This window comes from Periplaneta americana, chromosome 6 (assembly GCF_040183065.1).
Source record: "Periplaneta americana isolate PAMFEO1 chromosome 6, P.americana_PAMFEO1_priV1, whole genome shotgun sequence".
NCBI lineage: Eukaryota > Metazoa > Arthropoda > Insecta > Blattodea > Blattidae > Periplaneta > Periplaneta americana.
Window position 1 is genome coordinate 105,295,095 of NC_091122.1, and position 27,225 is coordinate 105,322,319.

General features: G+C 34.2%; 1 protein-coding gene across 4 annotated transcripts; it reads left to right on the forward strand.

Annotated features, from left to right (window-relative positions):
* Positions 1-20: 20 nt before the first annotated feature.
* LOC138701616 (uncharacterized) lies at positions 21-23,111 on the forward strand. Of its 4 annotated transcripts, none has more exons than XR_011332638.1 (4): positions 21-458; positions 4,279-5,670; positions 5,752-5,970; positions 11,570-23,111. XR_011332638.1 is itself a non-coding variant. In XM_069828691.1 (4 exons), the coding sequence occupies exons 2-4, from the start codon at positions 348-350 to the stop codon at positions 12,365-12,367; spliced, it is 1,128 nt and encodes a 375-aa protein (XP_069684792.1). In that variant the 5' UTR covers positions 41-198; positions 313-347; the 3' UTR covers positions 12,368-23,111. The 4 variants fall into 4 exon arrangements, 1 of the variants encoding a protein (XP_069684792.1); XR_011332639.1 differs by lacking the exon at positions 4,279-5,670 and having other exon boundaries at positions 40-269; positions 362-458; XM_069828691.1 differs by lacking the exon at positions 4,279-5,670 and having other exon boundaries at positions 41-198; positions 313-458.
* The last annotated feature ends 4,114 nt before the right edge of the window (positions 23,112-27,225 follow it).

Consider the following 27,225-nt stretch of genomic DNA (forward strand, 5'->3'; position numbering starts at 1 on the left):
GAAGTGCTTAGAAGCGAAGGTCGTGGCAAGAGGGCTTGATATTATTTGAAGGCCTCTTGGGTCGTGGTTAAATATTAAATAATGTGTAATATGTTTATGCATGCGAAGATTCTCCGGGACCTTTCACGATAGAGGCAGCCAATTATAGTTTCAAGTTTAATCTTCGACACTAAAAAAATAATAATAAATAAATAAATGGTGGGGGAAAAAATGAAAACCCAGATCTAGCATGATATGATGCGATTATAATAAATTAGCCTACAATTGTGGTAATAATTTTACGTCTTATTTAGACAATGTTCGCTTTTGCAGTGATGCACTCGTAAGAGCTGTAATGTTTCTTTGATATGCCTTCACATAGTTGTTTTGTACCTGGATGCAGAAGCGGAAACCCTGTAAGTCTTAAGAGAGCAAGGAAAGAAGGGAAAGGTTGTCCGTCACTTTTTCGACCACCTAAGGTAATGTAGAAGTTTATTAAGAATAAATTAATCTAGTGGAGTTTTTGGTCAATGTTACTTATGTCCCGCCCACTATAGAGACATAGGCTAATTTTACACATATTTAGTATAACTTGTTGCTTCTTTGAAAGGTTAGGTTTGGTTAGTTTAGGTTTTTGTTATAGCCTACCTTGTATATACGATTATAGCGCAACATTGGCAGTGATAAAAGTGAAATATTCGTTCAGTGGGCGTTGGATATTCTATATTCACCGAGTTTTTTCCTTAAATTAATTTTTGAAAATTAAAAAATGTAAAGAGCAATTCTTTACAACTGCGTTACCAAAGGAAGGTGAGTATTTGTCCATACCCATGTAAGTTACCAACCAAAGTGCATACCTATTCAGAACATACCAAAAACCTGTACTAACCAAACCTAACCTGTCATTGATACTCGAAAACGCGCTATGTATTTATGTAGGCCTGCCAGAAAGCTTACATGGAAGGCATGCGATCACACCTCTTCACCGGCCACCACTTTTATAACAAATTTCAACTCTTATTCCGGTGCGAAATTGGCGGGCGCGCTTCCATACAGGGACAGTGGCATTTCCTCTAAGGTTAGAGCCCAGTTTAGGTATGTGTGTATTAATAAAAAAAATTATTAGAGGCTAGAAAATATTGAGAATAGGACGCATGTTTATATTACTTTTTTCGGTTAATACATACACACCTAAACTGGCTCTAACCTTAGAGGAAATTCCACTACCCCTGTATGGAAGCGCGCCCATATTTGCCACCAGACGGCTGCACTGTTACGAATACAGCATGCTGCACAGTGAACTTAACCCAGGTTAAGATAATGATATGTGAATAAATGATGGCGAAATGTGTCCGAAGTCACCCAGCAGTTGTTTCAATTGGTTGAGGGAAAACCTCGGAAAGAACCCCAGCCAGGATTTGGACCCAGACCCACTTATTTCACTGTCAGGCATACTGTTACTCCACAGCAGTGGACTAATGGGCTTTACTATGATAAGCTATGTAATTTATCCCTACTAGAAGGGAAAAGTTTTATTTTTTTAAATTTCAGAAACACCATTTTTTATTTTAATGAAATAAAAACACATGCTTTGTGTGTTTTTGGTCAAATTTCATAAAGGGTTAAGTAAATTAAAAGTTTCTAAGCATGTTATTAAAAAAAGATAATTAAGGCCTAATTAGAAAACACCTCGAAAATAGCGACTTAAGAGTTTTTTTTTTTTTTTCTTGTATGGAGGAGGGATCCGAAAAGAGTTTGATAAAATGGCATTATTTTAATGTTGGAAATATGAATAAATAAGTTTTAACTTATTGCAGAGAAACAAATAAGCAAATTTGGACCTTCGAGTAGGCCTACTTGTCCATGTTGGCACTGTGCAACAGTGCTTTCTATAGGTGGACTACGAAAAAAAATTGAGTTCTTACATGTATTCGTAGGGCTACCTCAGGCATTCATGCCCCATTACATTGAGCTGCATTCCCCTGTTCCCTTTATTCATTAGCATTTCTGTTAGTATCAGTGTCACTTGCACTGGGGCCAGAAGAAAGGGATACTGGTATTAAATTACAATATTCTCCTCTGTGTGAACACTACTCTTTTATTCAGAATATTGTTTCTCTACCTCCTTAACATGTTCACAACATTTCTTCCACTTTTCTGCAGATTATTAACTAAACAGTTTTCTTAATAATTGATCATTTTCCTGTAAAAATGAACCAATACTCAAACTAGCCAGTTTTCCTTTAATTTTACTCCACACCATCTTGATAGAATTTAGTTCAGGATGATATAGAGATGAAGGGTAAGATGTCCGTGCTCCATTTTGATTTCATCCTATATATAACGTTTTAATGTTCCATCTTGTATGCCAATTGGAGGTGATGAGATCTGGTGTCAGACTCATCATAGGCCACTCCATGTGTCAGCGAACTCACAATGTAGGAACGAGTAGATGTTTTTTTATCTGAATTAAAATTTTGCTATTTTGCATTATCCATAACAATAACACTTGGTGATTCCAATTTTGGCAGGAATTTGTTTCGAAGCCATTTATAAACATTTTCTCTAATTTTCTTTTTGTGTGTGTGCGCGTGCGTGGGCGCGCAATGATAATTTGGCAATTATCACTTTTCTGTTCACATTTAAAAACTAATAAGACATCTTCAACAAAACCTCACTTCTCCACTGCCATGAATAATAATAAATCTCTACTCAAGCCTGATTCAGTCAAAATTCTTGATTCTTACTCAGGCTGCCAGCCAGTGGCAGCTCGTGATCATTTTTGTTGGTGGGGTCAGATATTTCACAAATTTTGCGGTAAATGTTAAATAATGCACCAAGATTTTTATTTCATTTTAGTTAATTGTTTCTGCTTAAAAATTAGTTTCGCATAATATACAACTAAAACTACTAACTACATAATAACGCAAATTCAACATTAAACTCACCAATTTGCAGAATTATTTATAAAGAAGATGTGCTTGTCTGTCCTGGCAGGCAAACTTTTCAATGACCCTGTTCTAGAAGTTCGGAATTTGGTGGAGATGCTGCTTATGAACAGAACAGAAAACCAACGAATTCAGCCTACCTTGACCCATGGTGTTTCTCAGGAATGTTTTTATCATGTTTAATGTGCTGAAACTCCGTTCTGACTCAGCTGTTGAAACAGGTGTTGTTAGTACAATTCGAAGGGCTTTGCCCACTTCAGAGAATGAATCTTCAAAGGAGTAATCCATAACAAAATTGAACAAATCACACACAAAGGAAATGTCTTTAAATGTTTCATTTTGATATAGCACTGATAATTCATTAATACATTTTTATTTCGAAATTAAAGGACTGTAGTTTTTTACGAAAATATTAGCCAGATCAGTGGGGAACTTATCTCTGTATGAAGCAAATTTCTTTGGCTCAAGTAGACTATATTAAAGTTGCCAAATATAAGTGCCTGTAGAAAACGTTCACTGAATTAGTTGATAATAATATTGCATACTTCTTTGGCATTTGCCGAAAGGTTTACTTGCCTACTGAGTTTCAGCCTTTTTCTTGGAGGAAACAAACATTCTTCTTCATCATTCATCAGTCATTCAAAATTTCCGCCTTAGTGCCTGTGACATTCTACTGGGTTGCAGCTGTTACCGGCTGCCCAGAACATGGCGATTCTCAAAGGTTCTCATGGCCATTTGCAAAGAATGCGCACCACCTAGAGATGTTACTACAGTCCATACAGTCTTCCCCGCACACGCCACACATGTCGGGTTATGTCCTTTAGCCCACAAAAATCGCACAACACTTTGCTGCTCTTCACAAGTTGACGACAGTAACATGGGCGCCATCCTTCTTGCATAATTCACACTTCTCTTGCTAGAGCTGCATATGCAAAACAAAATATGTCTGTAGTGAAAACTTCAAACTATATCTGGTGATATGTCAACATCCCAGCCGCAATACCAACGCAGAAAAAAAATTATTGTGCATTACTTTCCAATCCACCCTTGTATTATTGTTATAAGTAGAGACGAGAATTCCATGCAAATCCATGTTTCTATAGGAACATAGGACACAGCTCAAACTTAGTACTTATCCATTTCATTACTTTCCAGTTCCAAATATGTGTACTTTTTCCGTGCATATTTGCATATTTTGGCCTTTTTTTGGGATAAAAATGTGCATAATGCATATTTAAGCAATTTTTAGCTTCATAATGCATATAATGTACATTATATTCAGTTTAAGTGCATGCTTTAATGGTTTTGAGAGGGCACCTCAGTTTCTCGATTTTTATGTTCCTTATTTTAGTTTCAGGAATCAGGACTGAAGAAGGAAAAGAAAAAAAACCTAACAGAAAAATGAAATAAAAGATTAAGATTTTCATAATAGGATGTTAGAGGAGCTTTCCCTGGATGGAAGTTCACTTTTACAACACTTTACCGATGACCCTCTATAGACTGTGTGTCATAAATGGATTTATTACGTTGGATATTTTGAGAATAGTAGAGAGGAAATATAGGGGGTTCAAGAAAACTGCTGACAAATAATTTAGGTCAAAAGCACCCTCTTTCAGGGAGGTTGTAAATTCTCTTCCTTTTTCAGACTAGTAGCAATTTAAATTCTTCTTTGGAATCATTCACTAAACTGTCTTTGCAGTGTGTGAATCTCGTAAGTGGTTAATGTGTTTGTTCATTCTGTTTGCGTGTATTAATGTTGTTCTAATATGCTTCCAATTAAAGATTTCAAAAGTGTACTCTTTGCACAGTGGATTAAAGGAAATAATTTTATTACATCAGATGGGGATGTCATATTCTGCGATTGTTGCAGTAAAGAGGTAAGCAGTCGTATTGTTGCGGTAAAGAGGTAAGCACTGCTATTCTGTTTCCGAATATTTTCTATGGCAGTTGTTCTTTGTAAAAAATTAGAAAACTTTTTTAAAATAACTAATTAAATTACCATGTCCATTTTTAAATTGTATCTAGGTAACCGTAAGGTCTACTATAATTTCAGATAAAATGTACTAAAAAATTTCAAGTCAACCAGTATGTCGCAGCATCAGCAAGAATGCAAAAAAGGAAAGAATCTGCAAAAAATTCCATAGATCCCTCAGTTATACCCGTGGGAAAATGGGTGTAGCAGCAAAAAACAAACTGGACAGGGTCATAAATGCGAACTCGGACTACGGATTCTTTTGTTCAGTGAAGAAGGTTATTTGTGGCGAAAATTTGAAGAATTTGACCTGACACTGTCACAAATATCTTCATTCAAGTTTGCACCTGTAACTTCTTGCAATGTAGAGAGGTCATTCTCTGCTTAAAAAACATATTGACTGACAAGCGCAGGAATCTCACAGAAACCAATTTAGAAATGTTGTTAGGTTGTTTACTGTGCAAAAAAAGTGAAGTGAAATAAGACATTTGGAACAAAAATGAAAGTGCATATTTTAATGTATTTTTCGCTTGATGCGCATGTTTCATAGTTTGATTGCCCATGAATGCATGCATATTTTGAGATTTTATAGTGCATGAAATTCTCGTCTCTAGTTATAAGTTACGAAGTTCAATTTGACTACTTGTACGTAGGCTTTTCCTTAACTTGTTTTTCAGATGAAAATTCCCTTATTTTATGGAATGGCTGTAATGCGAATAAATACTTGTACTTGTACTTCTGTAATATCCAACATGTCATGAAAATTACAAAGTGAGAGCATACTGATTAGTTCAAGAGTTTATAGTAAGATTACTAAGACATTCATTCAGTGAGCTTTGTTTTTATTTACAGGAGATGATAGAAAAGTGGAATTCAGTTATCAAAAGAAATGATAGGAATCTATGCAAAGATGATGTTATATGTTCACTGCATTTCAAAGAAGAGGATATAGAAAGGCATTATTCTCATGTAATTGATGGTCAGATAGTTCTCATAGATAGGGGTATTCCAAAGCTTCGAAATGGTGCTGTGCCATCAATCTTCTCTAACTCGAATATGGAAGAAATTAAGGTACGTGGAATTGTGTTGTGGAGGAAGAGTATTTGCAGGAGATGGACAAGTAATCCCACATACAGTGCATTTCAAAAGTCATGCATATTTTCTGCTACAGCTAAATGGAAATGTTTTTCAAAAAACACTCAGACACGTCAAACAGTATATTTTTAAAAGACACTTTTTCATAAAAACAAACCATTCTTGATATCATTGTTATGCGAGTTGTGACGTCATCGGAAACATTTTTAAATGACACTCTGTATTTTTCTGTATACCATCTGAAAAAATGTATTATTGTCCATGGTTACACAAGCTATCAATTGTTTTAGACAACAAACATAGCTATTGTAACAAAATAAATAGTTGGATTTCCTGGCGTTATGGGAGCAGTTTATTCGTAGAAATTAACAGAAAATAACGATGTTATTAAGTGAAAGTGAAAGAATTGAAATTTTAATGAAGATTGAATATGGTGACAGGAAACATACATAAGATGAAGTATGTGCACTTTTCAATGAAATACATCCAGATCGACCTCCTATTTATCAATCTACTGTGAGTAGAATACAAAACAAATTCAATAAAAATGGACATGTGAGAGATGTCCAAAGATCTGGTAGACCATCAACTACTGAAATGTAAAGTATTTGCTACGAAGCCTGCTGATATTGATGAGTTGAAAAGAAGAATACAAGTGGAGTGTACAGAAATCCACCAGCAGTCATTGAAAATGTTAAACAGGAATTTGTACTGCGTCTTTCACATTGCTAGGTCGTAAATGGGCAACATTTCGAACATTTAATTAATAGAACATTTGTTTCTGTAATATATTTATTTTAACTATTTATTTTGTTACAATAGCAACGTTTGTCATATAAAAGAATTTATAGCTTTTGTAATAATAATAAAATCTTTCAGATGGTATGCAGAAAAATACAGGACGCCATTTAAAAATGTTTCCAATGACATCACAACTCACATAACAATGATAGTACTGAAAATCTTATCAAAATTGACTTTGACAATAATTATTATATATACATACAGGGTGTCCGGGAAAGACCTGGCGAAAAAGAAGTAATTATATATCTGAAATTATTACAGTTATTACCTCAATGTTTTCACAGTTATAAAGAGAAACTCAATAAATTTTGTTACCTAGCAGCATGCTACGCGCGTGCGCATACCATTGCACGAGGAGAAAACGAGAAAAAGCTTTTTCTGCACAGTGTATGTAGTCAGTCTTGCTCTGGGGCCTGTTTCTCAAAAATACTAGTTTAGTAGTTCACCAGTTACTAGTTACCAGAGTATATTTCACCAGTTCTAGTAGATTCTGTTTCTCAAACTATTTTACCAGTCTAGTAACTTGTGACAATTTTTCACTAGTCACATGATCTCTTTCACTAGTCAGCTGATTGAGTTAATTTGTTTATAGTCATTTGTATGTATTGTTATTTGAGGTTAGAAGGCTAAGTTTTTTGTGTTTTGGTTTTGATTTCTCTTTTCGGTTAAAATTCCATCAATTGAAAGCAAATTATCTATACTCAATATGATTAATGAATCGAAGGATATAGTATTCGGTACTTTTTCAAGCATAATAAGAAAAAATTATAAAGTTAACGAATGGACAAAAAATGTTGTAATGTGTGAGGCTATGGAACTGATACCTCAGAACAAAGATTATGCATACCTTAGGGACACTTACTGGCCCAATATTAAGAAAGCAACTTTGATGAGTACCAATTCAAGTTCACAGTATCATCACAGTCTAGTATATACAGTCACGAAGCTTGAGTTGTGAGGGTGCTAGGAACAATAGACTGTGCCGGTACTATTTCGCATTGTATGAAATGAGGCGATATTAGCGATCCTAGTGGTTAGCAACTATCTATGGATGCATATTTACTACGTATTGAGCTTCGTGACTGTATATACTAGACTGTGGTATCATAATATAAACATATTATGTAGCTAGTGGGTCTACTGCCGACATGAATGCCACTTATAACTTAATGAAACATTCACTAATTTTTTTTTTTCAGTTTTACATTTGTTCTATTCATAAATTAGTGTCGTTTTATATGTAATTTGTAGGCTAAAGTTGACAATGCCAGAAGAACTGGCAGTGGAGGAGGAAAGTCAGCAAAAATTACTGCAGTTGATGAATTGATATTAGATTGTTAGGAAAATATTCTGTATATGTTGCTGGTCTAGGACAGAAAGACCTGATGGCATTGGAAAATAATCACTATCCCAATTTGTAGAGCAATTTGTATTTGAAGCTTTGCTGATAATGCATGACTTCTATTATATGTCTTGTTATGGCAGGTTCCACTATATTTAACAACTCTCCAAGCTTTTCAAAATTCAAATTATGGTTTATTTAACGATGCTCGCAACTGCAGAGGTTATATCAGCATTGCTGGTGTGCCAGAATTTTGTCCCGCAGGAGTTCTCTTACATGCCAATAAATCTACTGACATGAGCCACACTTAAATGCCATCGACCTAGGTCGGGAGCGAACCCGCAACCTCGAGCATAGAAGGCCAGCGCTATACCAAGTATGCTACCGAGGCTGACTCCAAGCTTTTCAGCAATTTACCTAAACTGTTCATTATATTTAAATAAGTGCTCCTGTAAAGGAATAATAATTGTTCTTTCTCAATATAGTTTCAGCTCTTTTCACAATAACTTCATCACTTCAATCGGAATCACATGTATTAAAAAAAATAAATGCAATATTTTGTTTCGATTATCTGAGAAAGGTTGTCACTGGTAACTGATAATATAGAAACTACCAGCCTTTAGAGTCTTGTAGCAATATTCCTGTTGAATACTAGTATAATCAACTAGATTACTATTTTGAGAAACAGAATCACTTATGAACTGGTGAAATCGACCAATATTACTAGTCTGTGAACTGGTAACTACTACTTTACCCTTGTAGTTTCTAGAAACACTGACTTGTAAAATAAACTAATATTACTACTGTACAGACTAGTATTACTAGTCCATGAGCTTTGAGAAACAGGCCCCTGAGAGCTGAAAATGCAAGTTGTGCGTATATCAAATGAACAGCTGAACAATGTTTACCACAGTAGAGGAAGCAGAATGCGTTTTATGGATGGCTAGATTGAAGTCAGTGAAGCGTGCACAACGTCGTTTCCAAACAGACAAGAGCTCACAGTGACAGGTAACACATACCTGGATATCCTGCGAAATTATGCTGTCTCACAACTACCACCAGAAACAGTGTTTCAACAGGACGGAGACTCCCCACACTATGCTAACCATGTGCGCACATTCCTTAACCGTTGGATTGAGAGAGGCAGACCTACGCCATGGCCACCATGGTCGTCGGACATGACTCCACTGGATTTCTTTCTGTGGGGTTTCTGTAAAAGACAAATTGTATCGCACTCTTGTGACCGATATTGCAGAGTTACGTGGCCGAATCTACGAAGCAATAGGACTAGTCACACCAGAGATGCTTTCGCATGTGTGACAGGAAATTGAGTATTGCTTGGACATAGCCCAGGCCACAAATGATGCTCATATAGATGTGCATTAAAACTTATTGTGTTTCCCTTTGTGACTGTCTAAACATCACGACAATAAATGCAATAGTTTCAGACATATAGTTATTTCTTTTTCGTCAGGTCTTTCCCTGTATATACACTATTAAAAGCAAGTGTATAATTCTCGAAAGAGGTGTTTTAACTAAAGGAGCTCTCATTTCACTTCATGGATCAGCTATACATAGTACTGATGATAAATCTGAAACAATTCGATATCTGGGAGTTGATTTTCGCGACAAAATAGTCTTAGATAAAAAGAAAATTATAACAAATTGAACAAGTGATCTTAACAATCTTACACAAACTCCATTACTTAAGCCTGATCAGAAATTGAAGATTGTGAATGAATATATATGGCCTGGGCTATCCTTTGCAATGTGCTCCACTTGATCAGCTCCCTGACAGCTTCCTTAAAGATCTAGATAAAGTAATTAGAAGTGCTGTCAAAGAAATGATATCTCTTCCTGATGATACACCTAATGACATGCTATATTCTTCTAAAAAATTACGTGGCCTAGGACTTATTAAGGCTGAATGGGAAGCTAATATTCAGCATTTTAACATCTGTAAACGACTCTCCCAAGTCAGTGATGATCATCTCCTTCTTGTCAGGAATCTTGAAGAGGAGAAGAAAACTGCTCTCAAGCGCCTGAAAATTCCTGAAGCCAACATAACACCTCGAACAACTGGAATACATCTACGTGATGAATTGCGAAAGAGATCGTTTGACTCCTGATGTCAGTTACCTCATAAGGGGAAAGGTGTAGTCATCTATGAAGAATATTCAAGAGCCAATTCATGAGTCAGCACCAAAAGGAATTTGTCGTCTTCAGAATATATTAGTGCAATCAAGATGTCCTGCAACCTTACTGCAGTGCTCTCCGTTCCTGGCAGAGCTTTCAGCACGACCCGTTGCCGTCAACCAGGCTGCAACGAGACAAACTCTTGGCCATGTGTTGGGCTTTTGTCGGAAAGGAGAGTTATTGTGTAACAACAGGCATCATAGAGTCCGTGGAGCTATCGCCTGTCTTCTTCGGAACAAGGGTTGGGAAGTTCATGAAGAGGTCCACTGTATTTCTGAAGACGACTCTCACAGAAGCGCGGATATAATAGCAATAAACAGGCAACAACGAAAGGCTATTATCATAGATCCAACTATACGCATGGAGAGAGATCTAAACCAAGCTCATCAGGTTGATCAGGAAAAGAGGGCCATTTATGAACCTTGTATTCCCTACCTTAGTGCCAAGTATAACATCCCTCTCTTCAATTGGTCAGTGACAGGTTTATTTTTTGGTGCTCGGAGTTCTTTACCAAAATTTACATATCATTTTTTAAAACAATTATCAATATCATCTTTTGAAATTAAAAAAATCATCTCGCAAATTCTCAAAGATTCCCTGCAGATTATACATTTGCATTTATACCACTCAGAAGGCCTTAATTAAGGATATGCTAATTTTAAATAAAATCTTTTTTTTATCAGTATATTTTATAGTCATCTTCTAAGATTTTATTTTATAATTGATAATCAATGGTGCTTAATTATTACACTTTATTTTTATAACAATATTCACATTTAATTAATTGTATTTGTTTGCTATTCATTTCTGGATCCTCGTGGTCATCCTTAATTAAGGCCGGATGAGTTTCTCTCTCTCTCTATTATAATTATTATGAAAACTGTAGTGAATTTTATAAGAGAAATTCACTAGGAAAACGTTAAATATATCATTTTCAAGTGAGAAATACATGTGAAATGTAGGAATGCATATAAAGAAAGACTAGGTTCTGAATATAATTGTATGTATAGTTACGCCAAAATAAATAATTGTTATTTATACTGCATAAATCATAATATGATTAATTTTTTTAGATAATATGTCGTTCTAGAGTAGTAACAATTTTGTTTTTAATGAGTGTTTTCTAAGGAATGGTAAAGATAACTTGAGTTATTACTAATGTGAATACCACTTAAATATATGAACTAGAATACCTCACACTGATTTATAATATTTTATGTTCATTATTCCCAGCCACAGAAGAGAGGCCGAAAACCTGGTAGAAGAAATAATTCTGGAGCAAGAACATCTTCAGTTGGAAAGAAAAGCAAAACAAATGCACTCAACTGCAACGTTAAAACGTTCGATTCCGTTAGCAAGAAACACACCAAAATGGCCCTTCATCAAACTATGAAAAGATCCATAAAAGCTGAACATAATTTTTCAATTTATGAAAAGAACAAATATGCATCCACTGATGGACAATTGAATACATTACCAGTACAGAGTCCACAGTTACGCAGAGAAGTTGATTATGCTGAACCTGAAGATTTTGAACTTCAGGAGTATCTAGTTGAAGACTGTGACAAATTTCTGAATGAAACTTGTAACCAATCAATAGACATTTCTGAGACATTGTTGCAAAGAAGTGAGACTGACCTCTCAACAGAAAACACCAAACCTGAACCTTACAATACAAACGAAACAACAGCTGGGTTGCAACATTGCCACATTGCTGCTTTTACGTACAGTACACTTATTGATCACGCTTCAACAGTGATTTTACCATCGTCCCTGTGGGCCATGCACAGGCACCCTCGTGATAAATATGTAGCATTTATTGAGACAACATTTAGTTCAGATGGTGGACTTAGTATTGAGAAAGGAGTTGTGTTTAAAGGAACATGCAAACCTGATATCTTTTTTTATGGCCACAATGTTCCCCTGCCAGATATTGGAAAACAGGTCACTTGTTTGAACGATGTGAATAAGTTGATAGAAAATATTAATGCATTTCAGGCTGTATGTCTCTTGGAACAAAATAGAGAATAAAAGCGACTTTGGTGTATAATTAGTGTTAAACCATTCTTTGACAATTAGCCCATTCTGATCATATAAGCATTATTAATGATTCTGGTAAGGAGATAGTCAGCTCTTGGTAAAAAAAAAATGAAGGACTCTGATCGCCATAGAAATGTAATTTAGTTATAGTCTATTTTTGTAAGGTCTGATGGAAGGTTTGCCACATTGTCAGATATATTCCTCTTGGATAAATTTTGACAAGGAAGCTGTTAATGAGATCATTTTAAACCTTCCTTCAAACTGCACTCACACATCTCCACAGCACACAGACAAATAAGCCACGAGCAAAATATTAGCTGTCCATACTAAGAGTTAGATAGTTGAAATTTACTTTGAATATAAGAAAAGAAAATGGCGTATATTTAGAGTGGTTGAGTTGCCATCCTCCATTGATGTTTAAGCTGTCATGTGGCATGCGAGATGTCCTTATGCACTCAGCATACTTCATCAGCTTCATACTTCAGTGTTCGTTCAGAACACTACTTACTCATAACCAGGGACTTCGATAATCTGTTAGTCAAGTTTTAATTTTGCGACCTTGTAATCACTATAGGCAGCTATTTTCTTATTTGTCTATCTGCTGTGGAGATTAACATTGTGCGCAGTTTGAAAGGAAGTTTTGATATGAGTTCATTGACAGTTTTCTTGTGAAGCACACACTACAGGTCATCATGTGTTATTAATAGGGAAAGGAAGTTCATGCATTTGCATATTTGTTCTCTATCGTTGTGTGAATATGCTGAAAGATTATATATCTACATGAATCACAAATTTATGAATACAATGATACTACTTTTATTGTGCATAAAAGTGCATATTTTGCCTTTATTTATAAAAGCATCATATTTTAACATTTATGCAAGGAAACTGCATATTATGTATGTTTATTTGTCTTTCCCTCATTTTTAAAAGTGTGTAACCTCGTAAACATGACTAATTTATGTTTATGAACGTAACAATGACGCCCTCATAGGGAGCCTCTCAAATTAGCAATTGGTATTCCTTTACTGCAGTCTAGCAGATTTCGATAGAACAATATCCAGTTTAACATCAGTTCCAGGAAATGTAGAAGATAAAGTGAACGAGAAAACAATATTCTTTCCAAAAACCCTGGCTATTATCAACTTAAAGATACTCAAGATATTCTCGAAGGAAAAACACCCCAAAAACCAACAAAATTTTCTATAGAACAGCTCACAGCTTTTGTGCAAGCCCCTGTTACTTCTTGTGATGTAGAACGAAGTTTTCCGCGCTACAAAGCTATGCTGAGAGACAACAGGCGAAGAATGACAACAGAAAACATATGTCACTGCTTAGTTGTGAATTGTAACAGCATAAATTGAGCATTCAGCAATGAGGCAAGCACTTCAAAATCCATAGACTAAATGTAAGTTACCTATACCCTACTTTCTGTTAAGGGGACACTCAACTATATTTTGGAACTTTTTTCCTATTTGACCAATCTTTTTCAAATTTGGAGAAAAAGTTTAAAAAGTAACATGCAAAATCTCAGCTCATTAGATCCAATACTTTTCAAAATAAAAAAATATTTCAATTTTTAATCAGTCATTAATTGAAATATCACTTTTAATTATCATTTTTTATTTTTTGGCTTTGTGCATTTGACTGTGACTTCTCAATGAATAGGGGAAGAATTCTGCATATTGATTTAGTTCTGTCACGTAAATTAGTGTAGAAATTTAATTTTTCATTTCTATGACACTTTTTCTCCAATTTTTAAGTTGAGTGTCCCCTTAAAATAATATCAGACTGATAATGCATATTTTGTAGCATATTTATCTATTTTTACGACATAAATGCATACATACTCTTCACGTTTTTACGGCATGAACTTCCTTTCCCTGGTTATTAAGCTGAATTTAAAATAATTTTTCCAGGGCTATGTGTTAAAGTTTGTTTCATAGAGATGTCTATTGAGGTTTTTCTAAAGATACAAATTATATAGGTTATGATTTGGAGACATGTATGGGCATAAATAATGGCTTATTATTTGGTGATTAAACACAAATTTCAACACTCGACTGGAAAAACTGGCATAGTGTGTTTTTGAATTGTTCCGATAAAATGGCCAAAGAGTATTTCTTCACTGTTAATTCATGAAAGAGTAGTGGAATGGAGAAAAATTCTCTCCGGCACTCTTTCATCATACGATGACGCAGAATATCTGCATGGAAACATCATATGTACTTCGGTACATTAAAATAATGTATATATATCATGAAAGAATTCTATGAAATGTCCCTAATGTAGGCTTCTCGCCTTATTGTATCATAAAAAATATTGGTCCTATACAGGGTTGCCAGATGTCCTGATTTTGCAGGACATGTCTCAATTTCATATATCGAGGTGGGACACAAAAAGTCCGTCCTTTAGAAAATTAATATCACTTGTATTATTTTATCATTACCTAGTAACTATTTTCTTCCAGATTTAATAATTACATTAAATTTAAATTAATTTTCTTAACGATGTAGGTTTGCACATTGGAAAAAACAAATATTTTCGCAAGTATAAGGTTTGTGACAGCGAATTCAGTAGGATAATTTAGTGCGTGACTTACATTACATTTGACAACACCTAGTAATATTTAATTGCAATTAAGTAATACGAGACAGGACACAAAAGGTCTGTCCTCTAGAAAATTAACATCACTTGTATTATTTTATCGTTAACTAGTAACTTTTTCTTCTAGATCTAAATAATTACATTAAATTTAAATTAATTTTCTTAACAATGTAGGTTTGCACATTGGAAAAAAATTATTTTGGCAAGTGTAGGGTTTGTGACAGCGAATTCAGTAGGGTAATTCAGTGCATGACTTACACTACATTTGACAACACCTAATAATATTTAATTGCAATTAAGTAATAAGAAACTTAACTTTCAAATAACAACAATTGTAACTGGTGCTTGAAGAAATGCTCTGTTATTAAGCAGAAGTAACATTCAGTAGTACCACTGTACACTGAATAGAACAATACTGAATATAAATGTGACTTACACCACTGGAAAGGAAGTCAATTTTTGAACCACTTTATAAAGTAATATTTCTTTCTCGTGAATTGTTATAAAATTATGCCATAGGGCTGTTTCTACTGTAAAAAGGGTGATGTTTGTTAAGTAACAATTATGTTTTAAATCCAAGTCGATATTTTATACTTACATCGAAATACAATTAATGTGATTGACACTACATTTCCATGTAATGGTTTGTAACAGTTTTGTAAAACATAAAAAGTTTTATTCACTATTTGCATTGAAAACTTATGGATAAGTGTCAAGTGTAACTTTGGCAACATATGATTTTTAATTTTAAACCATTACATAATTAAGTTACATTTGCTGAAACACTGGGTCTTGTAGTTGTTTAATAGTTAAATATTTCTTTATATAAGAAATGTCTTCTTGAGGCCATAAGAATTATTAGGCCTACATGATTTGTTAAATTTCAGAAACTTTAACGTAATAGAGGAAAGATTGAACCAACCTATCCTACATAGTTCGTTAGTCCCCTGAAATGGAACCAAGAGCCAATCATCACTGCTTAAATTAGCATTTTCAGACTTTTCATTATCACTAGTCATGGGCCTATATTCTATATTAATTATTCGTCAGTTACGAAATAAATGTTTGTACTCCTTTGATTTCAGAAAAATATCTGCAACTGTAATGTTATATGGCGATATTTTCTCAATTAACTTTTTTTAATTATGGGTACTTGACAGTTCCGCATTGGAGCAATTTGTGCCTCAGGAACATAGGTAATAATAATTTTGTTTTGTTCGAAGATCTTAAGTTCTAGATAGAGTGGCCTTCTTCACCATTCTTTTAATTGATCCACCAAGACTACCAATGGCCCCCTTTCCATGCCTTATAGAGAATTGCCACTGAAGCTGTTCATAAATTATTGTGCCCAAACATAAATAATACTTTGTTTAAAATACTGTGCACTATCATCTAATTGGTAGGCCTTTGTAACAGGTCTTGTAATATTTAAATCAGGATATTTTTTCACGATTATTTTCAAAATTTCATCGCAACATTTTCATTTGTTTCTTCTGCCTTTTTTTTACTTTCTGGTGTTTGATCTCTGGTGAAAATGCATTATTAGTTTCTGCTTATTGAGAGGCTTCGGCAAATCCTTTGCCACATGCGCTTCTTGATATGAATGTTTCTTAAAGTGAAGTTTCAGAACTATAGCCTAAGAGTTGAAACTAGGTAATATTAGGCAATTTCTTTTTTTTCTATACCACTTTATTTCATCCCTCTTCTTTCTTTATCAGAAGATCCAGTCCATCTCTTGTCAAATTAATTTTCTTCCTTTTTTGCCTCAATTTTTGCTTTTCACTTTCTTTTCTCTTAAAGTCTGTATAGCCTCTAATTCCTTAAATCTTTCCCTCTGTTCTGCTTTGCGTTGTGATGCTGTTTTTGCCATTCTAAAACACACAGTCAATACTTATTTACTATAAATCTTAAAAGTATTGTGAAAATGTGACTTACTCTATAAATATATTATATCCTAAAATTTTTACAGAGTGAAAAGTAATTAAACTGACAAACTCCGGGAGGTTGTATGGGTCACCTAAACAAACGGTTATCTCTAATATATTTTTTTTTCAGAGGCTTTATTAAACCGGCAGAGAACGTAAGCGTTCTTAAGTTCATGACTACTCTACAAATTCACATTTTGTTGTACGTCTTGACCCAGTGCAGTGCTTTATTAAACCGGCAGAGGGCGTATGCGTTCTTCAGTTCATGACTATTCTACAAATTCACATTGTATGCATGACTGCTTGAACAATTTCCAGGGAAGTGGATTGGCAGAGATGGTCTTGTACCTTGGCCTCCTCAATCTCCCAATTTGACCCTCTGGATTTTTTTTTTTTTTTTTTTTTTTTTTTTAAGGGACAGATGCGTAATCTTGTTTATGCAACCCCAATTGAATCATATGATGATCTGGTGGCCTGATATTTGTTGCAACAGGGGAAATAAATGATAATCCTAAAGTCTTTTATCACATTAGACAATTCATGTCCTGCTGATGTAACCTTTGTGTACAGGTCAATGGAGATATTTTTTAACATCTTTTGCAGTGATTTTGGTGTGTAAGTGTTTTTTTTTATATCTTTTGCAGTGATTTTGTTGTGTAAAAGTTTTATAAGAGACTCAAGCAATAAAACATGGTTTGTGTTACATTAAGATCTGGTGTCCTGGTGAAATAGTGTCTCAGAGCACAATATGACATTAGAGAAAACTGTTTGTTTCCATGTCCCATACAACATCCCGGAGTTTGTCAGTTTCATTACTTTTCATCCTGTATAGTACAAGAACAAAAAATATTTTTCATATGTCAAAATGTCCTACCTGAAGTGTAATATCGAAATAAAAATCATAGTCATTTTCCTTACATTTATGACAAATATTTTAAAAAATCTAAGGTTTGTGTGACTTACATTATGCCAGACATTCACTAACCCCTTTCTGCATACTGGGACAGATATGGCACATACTGGTTTTATATTCATATAACTTAAAATATAAGTATATAATATTTCAAACTGCATACTGGGACAGATATGGCACACTGCCAATAACTGGATTTGACCATATGTGACATCAGTTGAGAAGGAGAGAACTACTTACGTTATTTGAATATTAAACCAGTGTGTGCAAAACTGTCCTATGCAGTAAGGGGTTAAAATTCTTAAAATTACCACTTATGAAATGAGTCGAATGAACAGTTAGTGAACATATTTAGAAAATTCAGAGTCTAACTATACTTACCTATCGAAATAGAAGTCCTAGAGCTTTCAGAACATCAGATATAAAGTTTTCACAAGTACACAAAACAATTCTTGTTTCTTCTCACATTTTGTTTATATATACTTTATTGATTTTCATATGATTATTTACAGTGTTTCTAACACTGAATTCTAAAATGTACGTTCCAAAGATGAAAAAAAAAAAAAAAAACCAAAGACTAAGTAAATACTCAGATTCTAGGAAATTATAATTTAATGTACATATTCATGGAAATGACCAGTAGTGAATATGATATTTCTAAACATTTAAAAAGAGATGTTCATCAGAAATGCATGGCACAGAGAATGGAAAAAAGCTTGTTGAAATTGCTGAAGTCCAAGTGATAAATATGTATATAAGCTATGAAAATGTATACTGTATGTTAAATGATGGGTTTGGAGCAGTAATATGTTGCCACAAAATAAATATGAATTTAGGTAGCAATAAATTTTATTTCATTGTAATCAGTTAAAATAAACATTGAAATTTAAATATTTTGCCACATGTGATACCATCTTTTGGAATTTGTGCTTTACAATTAATAATAAACAGCTGGGGAAATCCTTCAGACAAAACTACTATTAAGCCCATGAAGTTAATAATTTGGTGCTAGCTCTGTTTTCCGACCGCAGTTTTAAAAGCACTATTCAAATGAATGCAAAAGGTTAAAAAAAAACCATTAGATAAGCATGTATTATAGAGTAGTTTGTTACAATATTTTACTTTTTAAAAATGTAATATTACTATATTAAGGGGACACTTATGTGAGTTTTAAATCTTGTACAATTTTCATCCAAAATTTATGAATTTTAAACTGCATAAACATGCCTACAATACTATCATCTGTGCAAAATTTGGTGCTATTAGGGCTAATAGTTTTGAAATGATATTTTTTAAATGTATTTTATATTGACATCACTAAAAAGGCTCCTTGTGTCACAATGTTCACAATTTTTAGTTTATATTAGCTCAAAAGCTTCAAAGTAGTCATGGGAACATAAATTAATTAGCTTTTTGAGCTCGGTCTAAATAGAGAGTCACAATAAATTTTTAAGTGGATTTTCTTAATTTTTCACCATTATTTCACCATAGTGTCCCCTTAACAAATTGTGAGTTATATAATACACCCCTGAATAATAAATATAATAATCAACCCAAAACTGGAACATTGTGCCGACAGCCTTGGAAGTACAGCTTTGCAAAAATGAACATTTTTGTGTAATTTAAAGTACGCATTGACATGAAATTATAGTTTTTATACACAGAACAGAATATTATATAATAAATGAGACACTATATTTTCACCAATAGTTTTTATCTACTGTTTACTCATTAGTTGCAAGAAATATTACGTACAACTCAGACTTACAAATTAAGCTTCGATATTATATCTATGCTAATGCAAGTTTTAATCTTTTTAGATATCTAGGTTATTTTGTGTTTTGTAAAATTAAAATAATTTAGTAGTACTGTATTAACTAGTTGTATGTTACTTATTGGAGAATATTAAATTGACGACTTTTCCATGAGATCTATTACTTTCTCTTATGCTCAGTTAGAAATCCTTTATGATGTGGAATGTGATAAACAAATGTAGCCTAATAATATTATAAACCAGATTAAGCTGTACATGCAAAGCAGCATTATACGTACTGAAATAACTTTTACGTTAATTACGACTGAAATGCTATTATTAAAAATAAAATAATTAATAATTAAACATGTACTCGTACATTTAATGAAGTAGATGCTTGGGTTCAATTAGGAGTTTATAATAATTATTATCACTTGAATGCGGCACATTTTTTAACTGGCACATAGATTGAAAAATGTTCAGATGTAGAAGGTCTATAGTGAACATCACAAGATAATCATTTTCTAATTCTGAAATGTCGCTCTAGAGGATCCTAGTTAAATTTTTTTCTGTCAGAATATATTTAAATCTGCTATCCCATATGAATTACTATATTTCGTGAGTGCTCTGAATTGTCACTCTATAAATAATTCAAGGGTTCTTTCTTAGGCATATGTGTTCTTTGTATTACCAATTACGTGTAATATATTTTCTAAAATCGTGTAATGCTAGAATCCTTCTTACAGGGCAGGGGAGGGAGTCTTTGAGTTCAGTGTATCTGCAAGATTGTTTTTTCACCTTGTGAATTCTTTTGTACTTTCACTTCCCTCGAACCGATCACCTTTTATGGCTCTAAAAAATGTATCGATTTTGAAAAACTCACACTAAACAGCTTAAATGCTGGTCTGGCGTTCATTCACTGGAAGGAATTACGGCCAATGTAACTAGACAATTTCGGACATCCAGGTGTGGAGTAATGGCACATACGTATATGCACACAAGCTCAAGATTAGCTAAGGTATTCTTCTGATTTTCAGGTGTCACGTCCAATTCTTTTTTTACTTGGTTATTTAACGATGCTGTATCAACTATTGGGTTATTTACCGTCGATGGAATTGGTCATAGCCAGATGGTATTTGGTAAGGGTACATTGTTATGAGAAAGGATTGATGTCCTCTTGGTTGCAGATTTTCTCTTCTTATCACTTTTTAAGGTATTGAGGCAAGTTCGAGAAAATATTTGGTATGGCAATCGGTTTTGGTCGCCAGTTCTTCCATGGAAGTCCTACCTCTTTATCATCAATAATAAATTTATCGGCTCTTACTATCAAAATTGCAGAAAAATGGATATCACACTGATATAAGAACGAGCATACAGTTTTCTGTCCTCGTTGAATTGCTCTACACCACTTCTGAAAAATAGCCTAGTCTTTGGATGGAAAAAAGAAACATTCTCACTTTCTTATTGATTATATAACCGGATTTACACAAGGAACAAAACAATTAGGCATATTACTACTCATTCACATAAAATTCACCCAAACACCACAAGAAATATCTCCTTAATTTCATAGCAGAGTTAGTTCTACATGCTCTGTCCACAGTATGAAGAGGAAAACTGCAGTCTTAAAATGATCGTCATGCCAATGTTTTGCTCAGTTGCCATAGCAACACCCTGGGGTTTAAAAGTCCCATTAGACCCTTGCTGAGTTACCACACTTTCTATTCTAAACGCTCTGATTTGGCATAACATATTGCCACAAGCACTTTGGAAAGACTCCAGAGAAATGTGACATAGTAACTTACAGCCAGATAAATATTATTTTGTACAGAAACCTGTATCTAAAATATGTTTTTATTAAAATTGCAATTTTGAGATTGATATTAGTTTCTTCAACTACATATAAAGGGATAACTTCTTTTTTTTTTTTTGTACAGTCATGAAAATGTCAACTCTGCCCATATTCAAAACACTCTTCCTTTAAGACAAAACGCAAATACTGTATATGATGGAAAAAGGATGTCCCTCCTTGGTAGATCTAAAGTCTGGCATACGTGTTTAGATGAAATTTGGTTGCATTTGATGCATATATGTATACATATTGGAACCAATGGATGTGTTTCAGATGCCACTGTCTTTCAAAATACAAAGTTATAAGATAAACTGATAAATGACGAATTGAAATTATCACATCCTTCTCCATTACCAAGTACGAATATAAGTGTCCCTTAAATTTTCGTTGGAGACGGTGCATTTGCATGGAACAAACATGTCCCTTAAAAAATATCTCACATGACAAATGTATATTTAACTACAGATTACCTCGAGCAAGAAGGGTTGTGGAGAACACTTTTGGAATCTTACCATCAAGATTTCGAGTATTATATCACACACACATACTCTATAAATACAGAAAATATGGAAATCATTGTCCTAGTATGCTATATTCTACACAATTATTTATCAAAGAAAAATGCAGTTTACGTTACTGAAACATCTGTTGACAATGAAAATGTTGACAATTTAGTCTTTCGACCAGGAGAATGGATTTACTAAAGTTGTTATTCATTGGTCCAACAGAATAATAACTGTTATAGTGACAATTAATATTTGAGGAGAAAAATTCGCTCTGGCGCCGGGAATCTAACTCGGTCATTGGTTCTACGTACCAAGTCCTCGATCCCCGGCGCCGGAGCGAATTTTTCTGCTCAAATATTGCCACTATAACAGTTATTATTGTGTTGGACCAATTAATAACATCTTTAGTAAATTCGTCTAGCTAGTAATGCATGATTCTGTACAGATTGCTGTGCACTTTACTGTGGAATCCTGGCCGTTAGTCACTCAGCTGGGTGCACTCCTTATATAATGGCAGTTGACTTGGAAATATAAACATCAACGTATATGCCCAACTTGGAGTCAGGCCACAAAAGGGAAACACTGTAGGAGAGGAGTTCAGTCCGGTGCTGTGGATTGAATTCGGCGTAGCTCAGTGGTCAGAGCGCTTGATATGTAGAACCAATGACTCGGGTTCGATCCCTGGCACCGGAGCGAATTTTTCTTCTCAAATATTGTCACTATAACAGTTATTATTCTGTTGAACCAATTAATAACATCTTTAGTAAATTCGTCTAGCTAGTAGTGCATGATTCTGTACAGATTGCTGTGCACTTTACTGCAGAATCCCGGCCATTAGTCACTCAGCTGAGTGCACTCCTTGTATAATGGCAGTTGACTTGGAAATATAAACGTCAACGTATATGCCCAACTTGGAGTCAGGCCACAAAAGGGAAACACTGTAGGAGAGGAGTTCGGTCTGGTGCTGTGGATTGAATTTGGCATAGCTCAGTGGTCAGATCCCCGGCACAGGAGCGAATTTTTCTCCTCAAATATTAATCAGGAGAATGGAACCAAAAATATTGATTGGTACCTCTCTGTCAAACTAATGTGAGAGTGTAATGAAGCAGGGAATGAAGTGCGAAACACATTAACTACGTATTTCAATAACGAAGGAAAAGTGTCTTTCCAAGAAGATATGTTAAAGATTATAAACAAATGAATATAAGTGGTTGTGATTGACTGGATTTTACTTACATTACTATCTTCCTCGTCTGTTCCATCCAGAGTATCATTTCCACTCCTAGTATATTCTTTCTCATCCAAAAAGGTTAAATGTTGGAAGTACCACAATCTTGGGGTATAAATTTCTTGCGCTCCTGCACCTGTTTTTGTACTATCTTTGACCTACAATTACATTAAATTTTCCGAATTAATTGTAATATTACATTATTACATAGTGTAAAACTTAAATAATGTTAAATATAAACAAAGTAAATAAATAGTTATGAAACTACTTACCTTGTTTAATTCCTTCTTGTATGCAGTATGCATGTTTTCCAGTTTTCTTTTCAGGATATCAATGGTTGTATTGTTTTAAATATTTCTAATAATGCATTATACGCCTGATTCCTATAGTCCCTATTTGCATACTATGGGCATGCCATGACCCACAAACACCAGTGGCATATGCTGAACTTGGAGTATGGGTGTTTTGTTAAAAATATATAATTGGTTTATAGTCGTATGAATTTAGTAGAAATTTCAAATTCATTAACTACTCGTGCTATGTGAGTAAATAAACCATCTGCTGTTCTATCACCACTAACATCTACAAAGCCAAAGAATCTTTCATAGACATAGCAGAGAACTGTAGATAGTTGAGATTTGTTCTCAAAATCAGAAGTTTCATCAAGTATTATAACTACAAATGAAATTGAGTTAATTTAATTTTTTTATTTCTTCTTTCTCTACATCAGTAATAGCTTTTATGGTATCATTTTGAATCAATTGAGAAGTTCCTGGAAACACTGTGGAAGAATTTAGATGGTTTTCTAAAAGTAAACCATGTTTTTTAACACATTCAAAAATTCTAAAAAATTTCCATTGTTCAAAGAACTATCTGATTCTTCATGGCCCCATAGAGGGAGCTCCTGGTTAGCTAGAAGACAAATAGCGTCAATGATTCGTATTAATACATCTCTATTTTTCTTTACCCCTTCGTTGTATTTATTGGTATCAGTTCTTCGTTGATCATCAAGTAAAGTATCAATTCACTTGAATAATTTCAAGGGAAAAATTGTTCCGGGGCCGGATATCGATCTCAGGACCCTTTGCTTGTTTTACACTATACATTTCCAAGTGCTATTATCATTAAATAAGTAATTTAAATTGTTCACCTGCACTGGCACACAGCTATGAACCCAAATACAATCTGAACACAGTAAATTCACTCACACAACCAGTAAATACACATGTCAAACACAATATTTTATAAGGCTACAATTGACAAGTTGAGCTGCCTGTATACAGGACAACCTGCTTGAGAGAAGCAAGTATCTCCACCACTCCACCATGCGTGCGCAGAGAATTATAGCAGTAACTCTCTTAACCGAGAATGTTCTTTTGTACGGGCTGGACAAAGACCAGACCTCATTCCACTTCGTCAGGCAGAGCATACATTATAAAACGAAAGCCGTTCTGGGGATGATGTGCACATTCAACCAGCCGGCATTTAAAATATTTAAATAGTAATAAATTGAAATTAGTCTTGAACTATATACATCAACTTCCAATGAGATTACCACGCATTTAAATTGTGATAAATTGAAATTATTGTTGCATTACATAAAACAACTTAAAATGAGATTACCAACTTTACAGGGTGTCCAGTGCACACCTTGAACACCCGCTATATACGCCCCTGACAAACACCTGTATTCTTTGTAAGAATCCAATAGTTTTATAAAACTTTCTCTATTTTCATTACCTTCTGACACCATTACTCTCTTCAATACAAATACAACAGATGGTATGTTCAACGTGAGCTTGCTAAATAAAGAATGAAGCTATTTTGTCATTTGGTTTGCCCAACCACACTACAGACTATACAATTAGTTGGGCGATGTAGTGGGGGAATCAGAGGTTGGATGGTTTTACCCAGGGGAGTGAAACTGATTGAGAAGTTTCCGATAGCAAGACATTGGAGGCCACTGTTTTGTTGCCCGATCACCAGAAACGCAAAACATTTCAGTGGAATTTTCTGATTGGATGCTAGTGGGAAACACCGTTGTATACGAGATATATGAGATATATCTCGTAGGCAACAGAAAGCCACACAGAACAATGAAATACCCGCCATATTTCTTTTGAGACGAGAGTCTGATAACTATTTAATGAGTCATTTGTATGTTTATGTTATTTCATTAAGAAAATAAGTGAAAATTTCATCAGAACAACTAATATTTTATTTATACTTGTTCTGTTGAAATTTTTACTTATTAGCTTAATTAAATAACGTAAACACACAAAAATAATAACATTCAGCTTTAACAATCTTTATAATTTGATCAACAAAACCAACAATATCGCGCTCAAATTTTCAAATGTTAAGCTTCACAGCCAAATCACCAGGAGTGCACCATTTCTTCTCTGCTTCTCTGTCGTAACATGCACCATGCATTTCTATTATTTTGTTGTTCTGTGGTTTTACCTGTCTGACCGTCGGTGTGGTCGCACAAGCCTACATATTGCACAATCTGTTGGATTGGTTGGGTAGTTGGCCTAACAAGTTGCAGAGTGTAGCCACCTTTATTCTGCATCCTGTTCCCTTATCTCCTTCAAGGAATCTATTGCTTTTGGAGGGGAAGGAGTCTTATTCTGCTTTCTGCGCCTATATCTCCTTCAAGGAATATACTACTATTGGAGGGGAAGGAGCCTTATTCTGCTTCCTATTCCCTTATCTCCTTCAGCTTTGAAAAGATACAGTTGAACTCTGAAACTTGAAATATACTGTTTTATAAATATTCTAAAAGGAGAACTCATTCACTCCACGAATACTGCTGCCAGGAACACGTTATTAGAAATAATTTTGGTTCATCTGATTTCTATGTACCTTTCTTCAATGGTTAATATTAAACATTCTATATTTTTCCAGTTCTCCATATTAAGTAAAATGCTTTATAGTAAATTCACATCATTTACTGTAATTGATCGACCTCAAGGATAATAAGTACGATTATAATCTCCTTTCTACATTGTCTCTCTATTCAATGGAGTTAAAATGATAGTAGAGGACTATAAGATGAATATTTTGAGTAGGGAATGTTTGAAGACTCTGCAAGATCCGTAAATTTCAGGTGAAACATATTGTAACCTGTGTGAGGGAGGTTCCTATAAGTTGTTGTTTTATCATTTAATAATGTGCCATTTTACAGCATACAAAGCAAGCAGTACATTGCCGCAAATTTTCCCAAACCTTTCAGTTCCCTGGTATCTGTTGCACGATGAGGCAGGCAGTTAGGATCCTAGTAACGAATTCATCCTCTATGTCGAGTGAAGTTTAGTGAACCAATGAATTGACATGTACCTACTCCGAGGGAAAAATTCGACAAAGCAATTATGGTAATCTGGTCATATTTAATGTGAATTAATTGAAAGAGACGAAAGAATGATGTCTTCTCATTGGGAATATCTTTTTTAAGTACTTCCACTGCTGTCACAGAATTAGCAATAGTATTTTCTGTTTTTAAATATTTGGACAAAAGGCTAATTTTTTATAACTTACCTTGTATCAGCCTAAAGAGTCCTTTGCTTTATATGGCACTGTACATATTGTGTAGTCTGAAACCATAATTTACAAATGGAAATAATATTTTGATTATTGAAATTGATAAAGTAAAAAAACAAGTATTATTCAAAAACTTAATGGTAGGCAATGTAGGCTATAATAGTTATTTATGGTACTTGTGAGGTAAGTGCATCTTTATTGCGTGAGTGGAAAGATCACGCTCACAAGTACCATACGTAATTTCATCTATGACCATAACGAAAAATTATGTTTTATAAAAGAAAATATATTGAAAATAAGTCCTCATATAATCACATATCATGGCATGGATTTTAGAATCGATACGTGTACTAGGTAGATTATGATGTATGAGGCCATGATTAGTGAAGGATGTGTCTAAGGCTAAATGGATAAATAACAAATTATAATTAATTATATAATTTTAATATATATTTTTTCATTTTAAACGTGTATTTTCGTCTTTTTGAAGTTTCAAGGATTATTTAGAAGTGTTCATGGGACTAA

Bases quoted from the DNA above. Each gene is read 5' to 3' on its own strand.
- LOC138701616 (XM_069828691.1), top strand. From the start codon at position 348: ATGCCTTCACATAGTTGTTTTGTACCTGGATGCAGAAGCGGAAACCCT. The intron at 459-5,751 runs GTAATGTAGAAG...TTTTATTTACAG, and splicing joins CACTTTTTCGACCACCTAAG to GAGATGATAGAAAAGTGGAA. The intron at 5,971-11,569 runs GTACGTGGAATT...CATTATTCCCAG, and splicing joins CGAATATGGAAGAAATTAAG to CCACAGAAGAGAGGCCGAAA.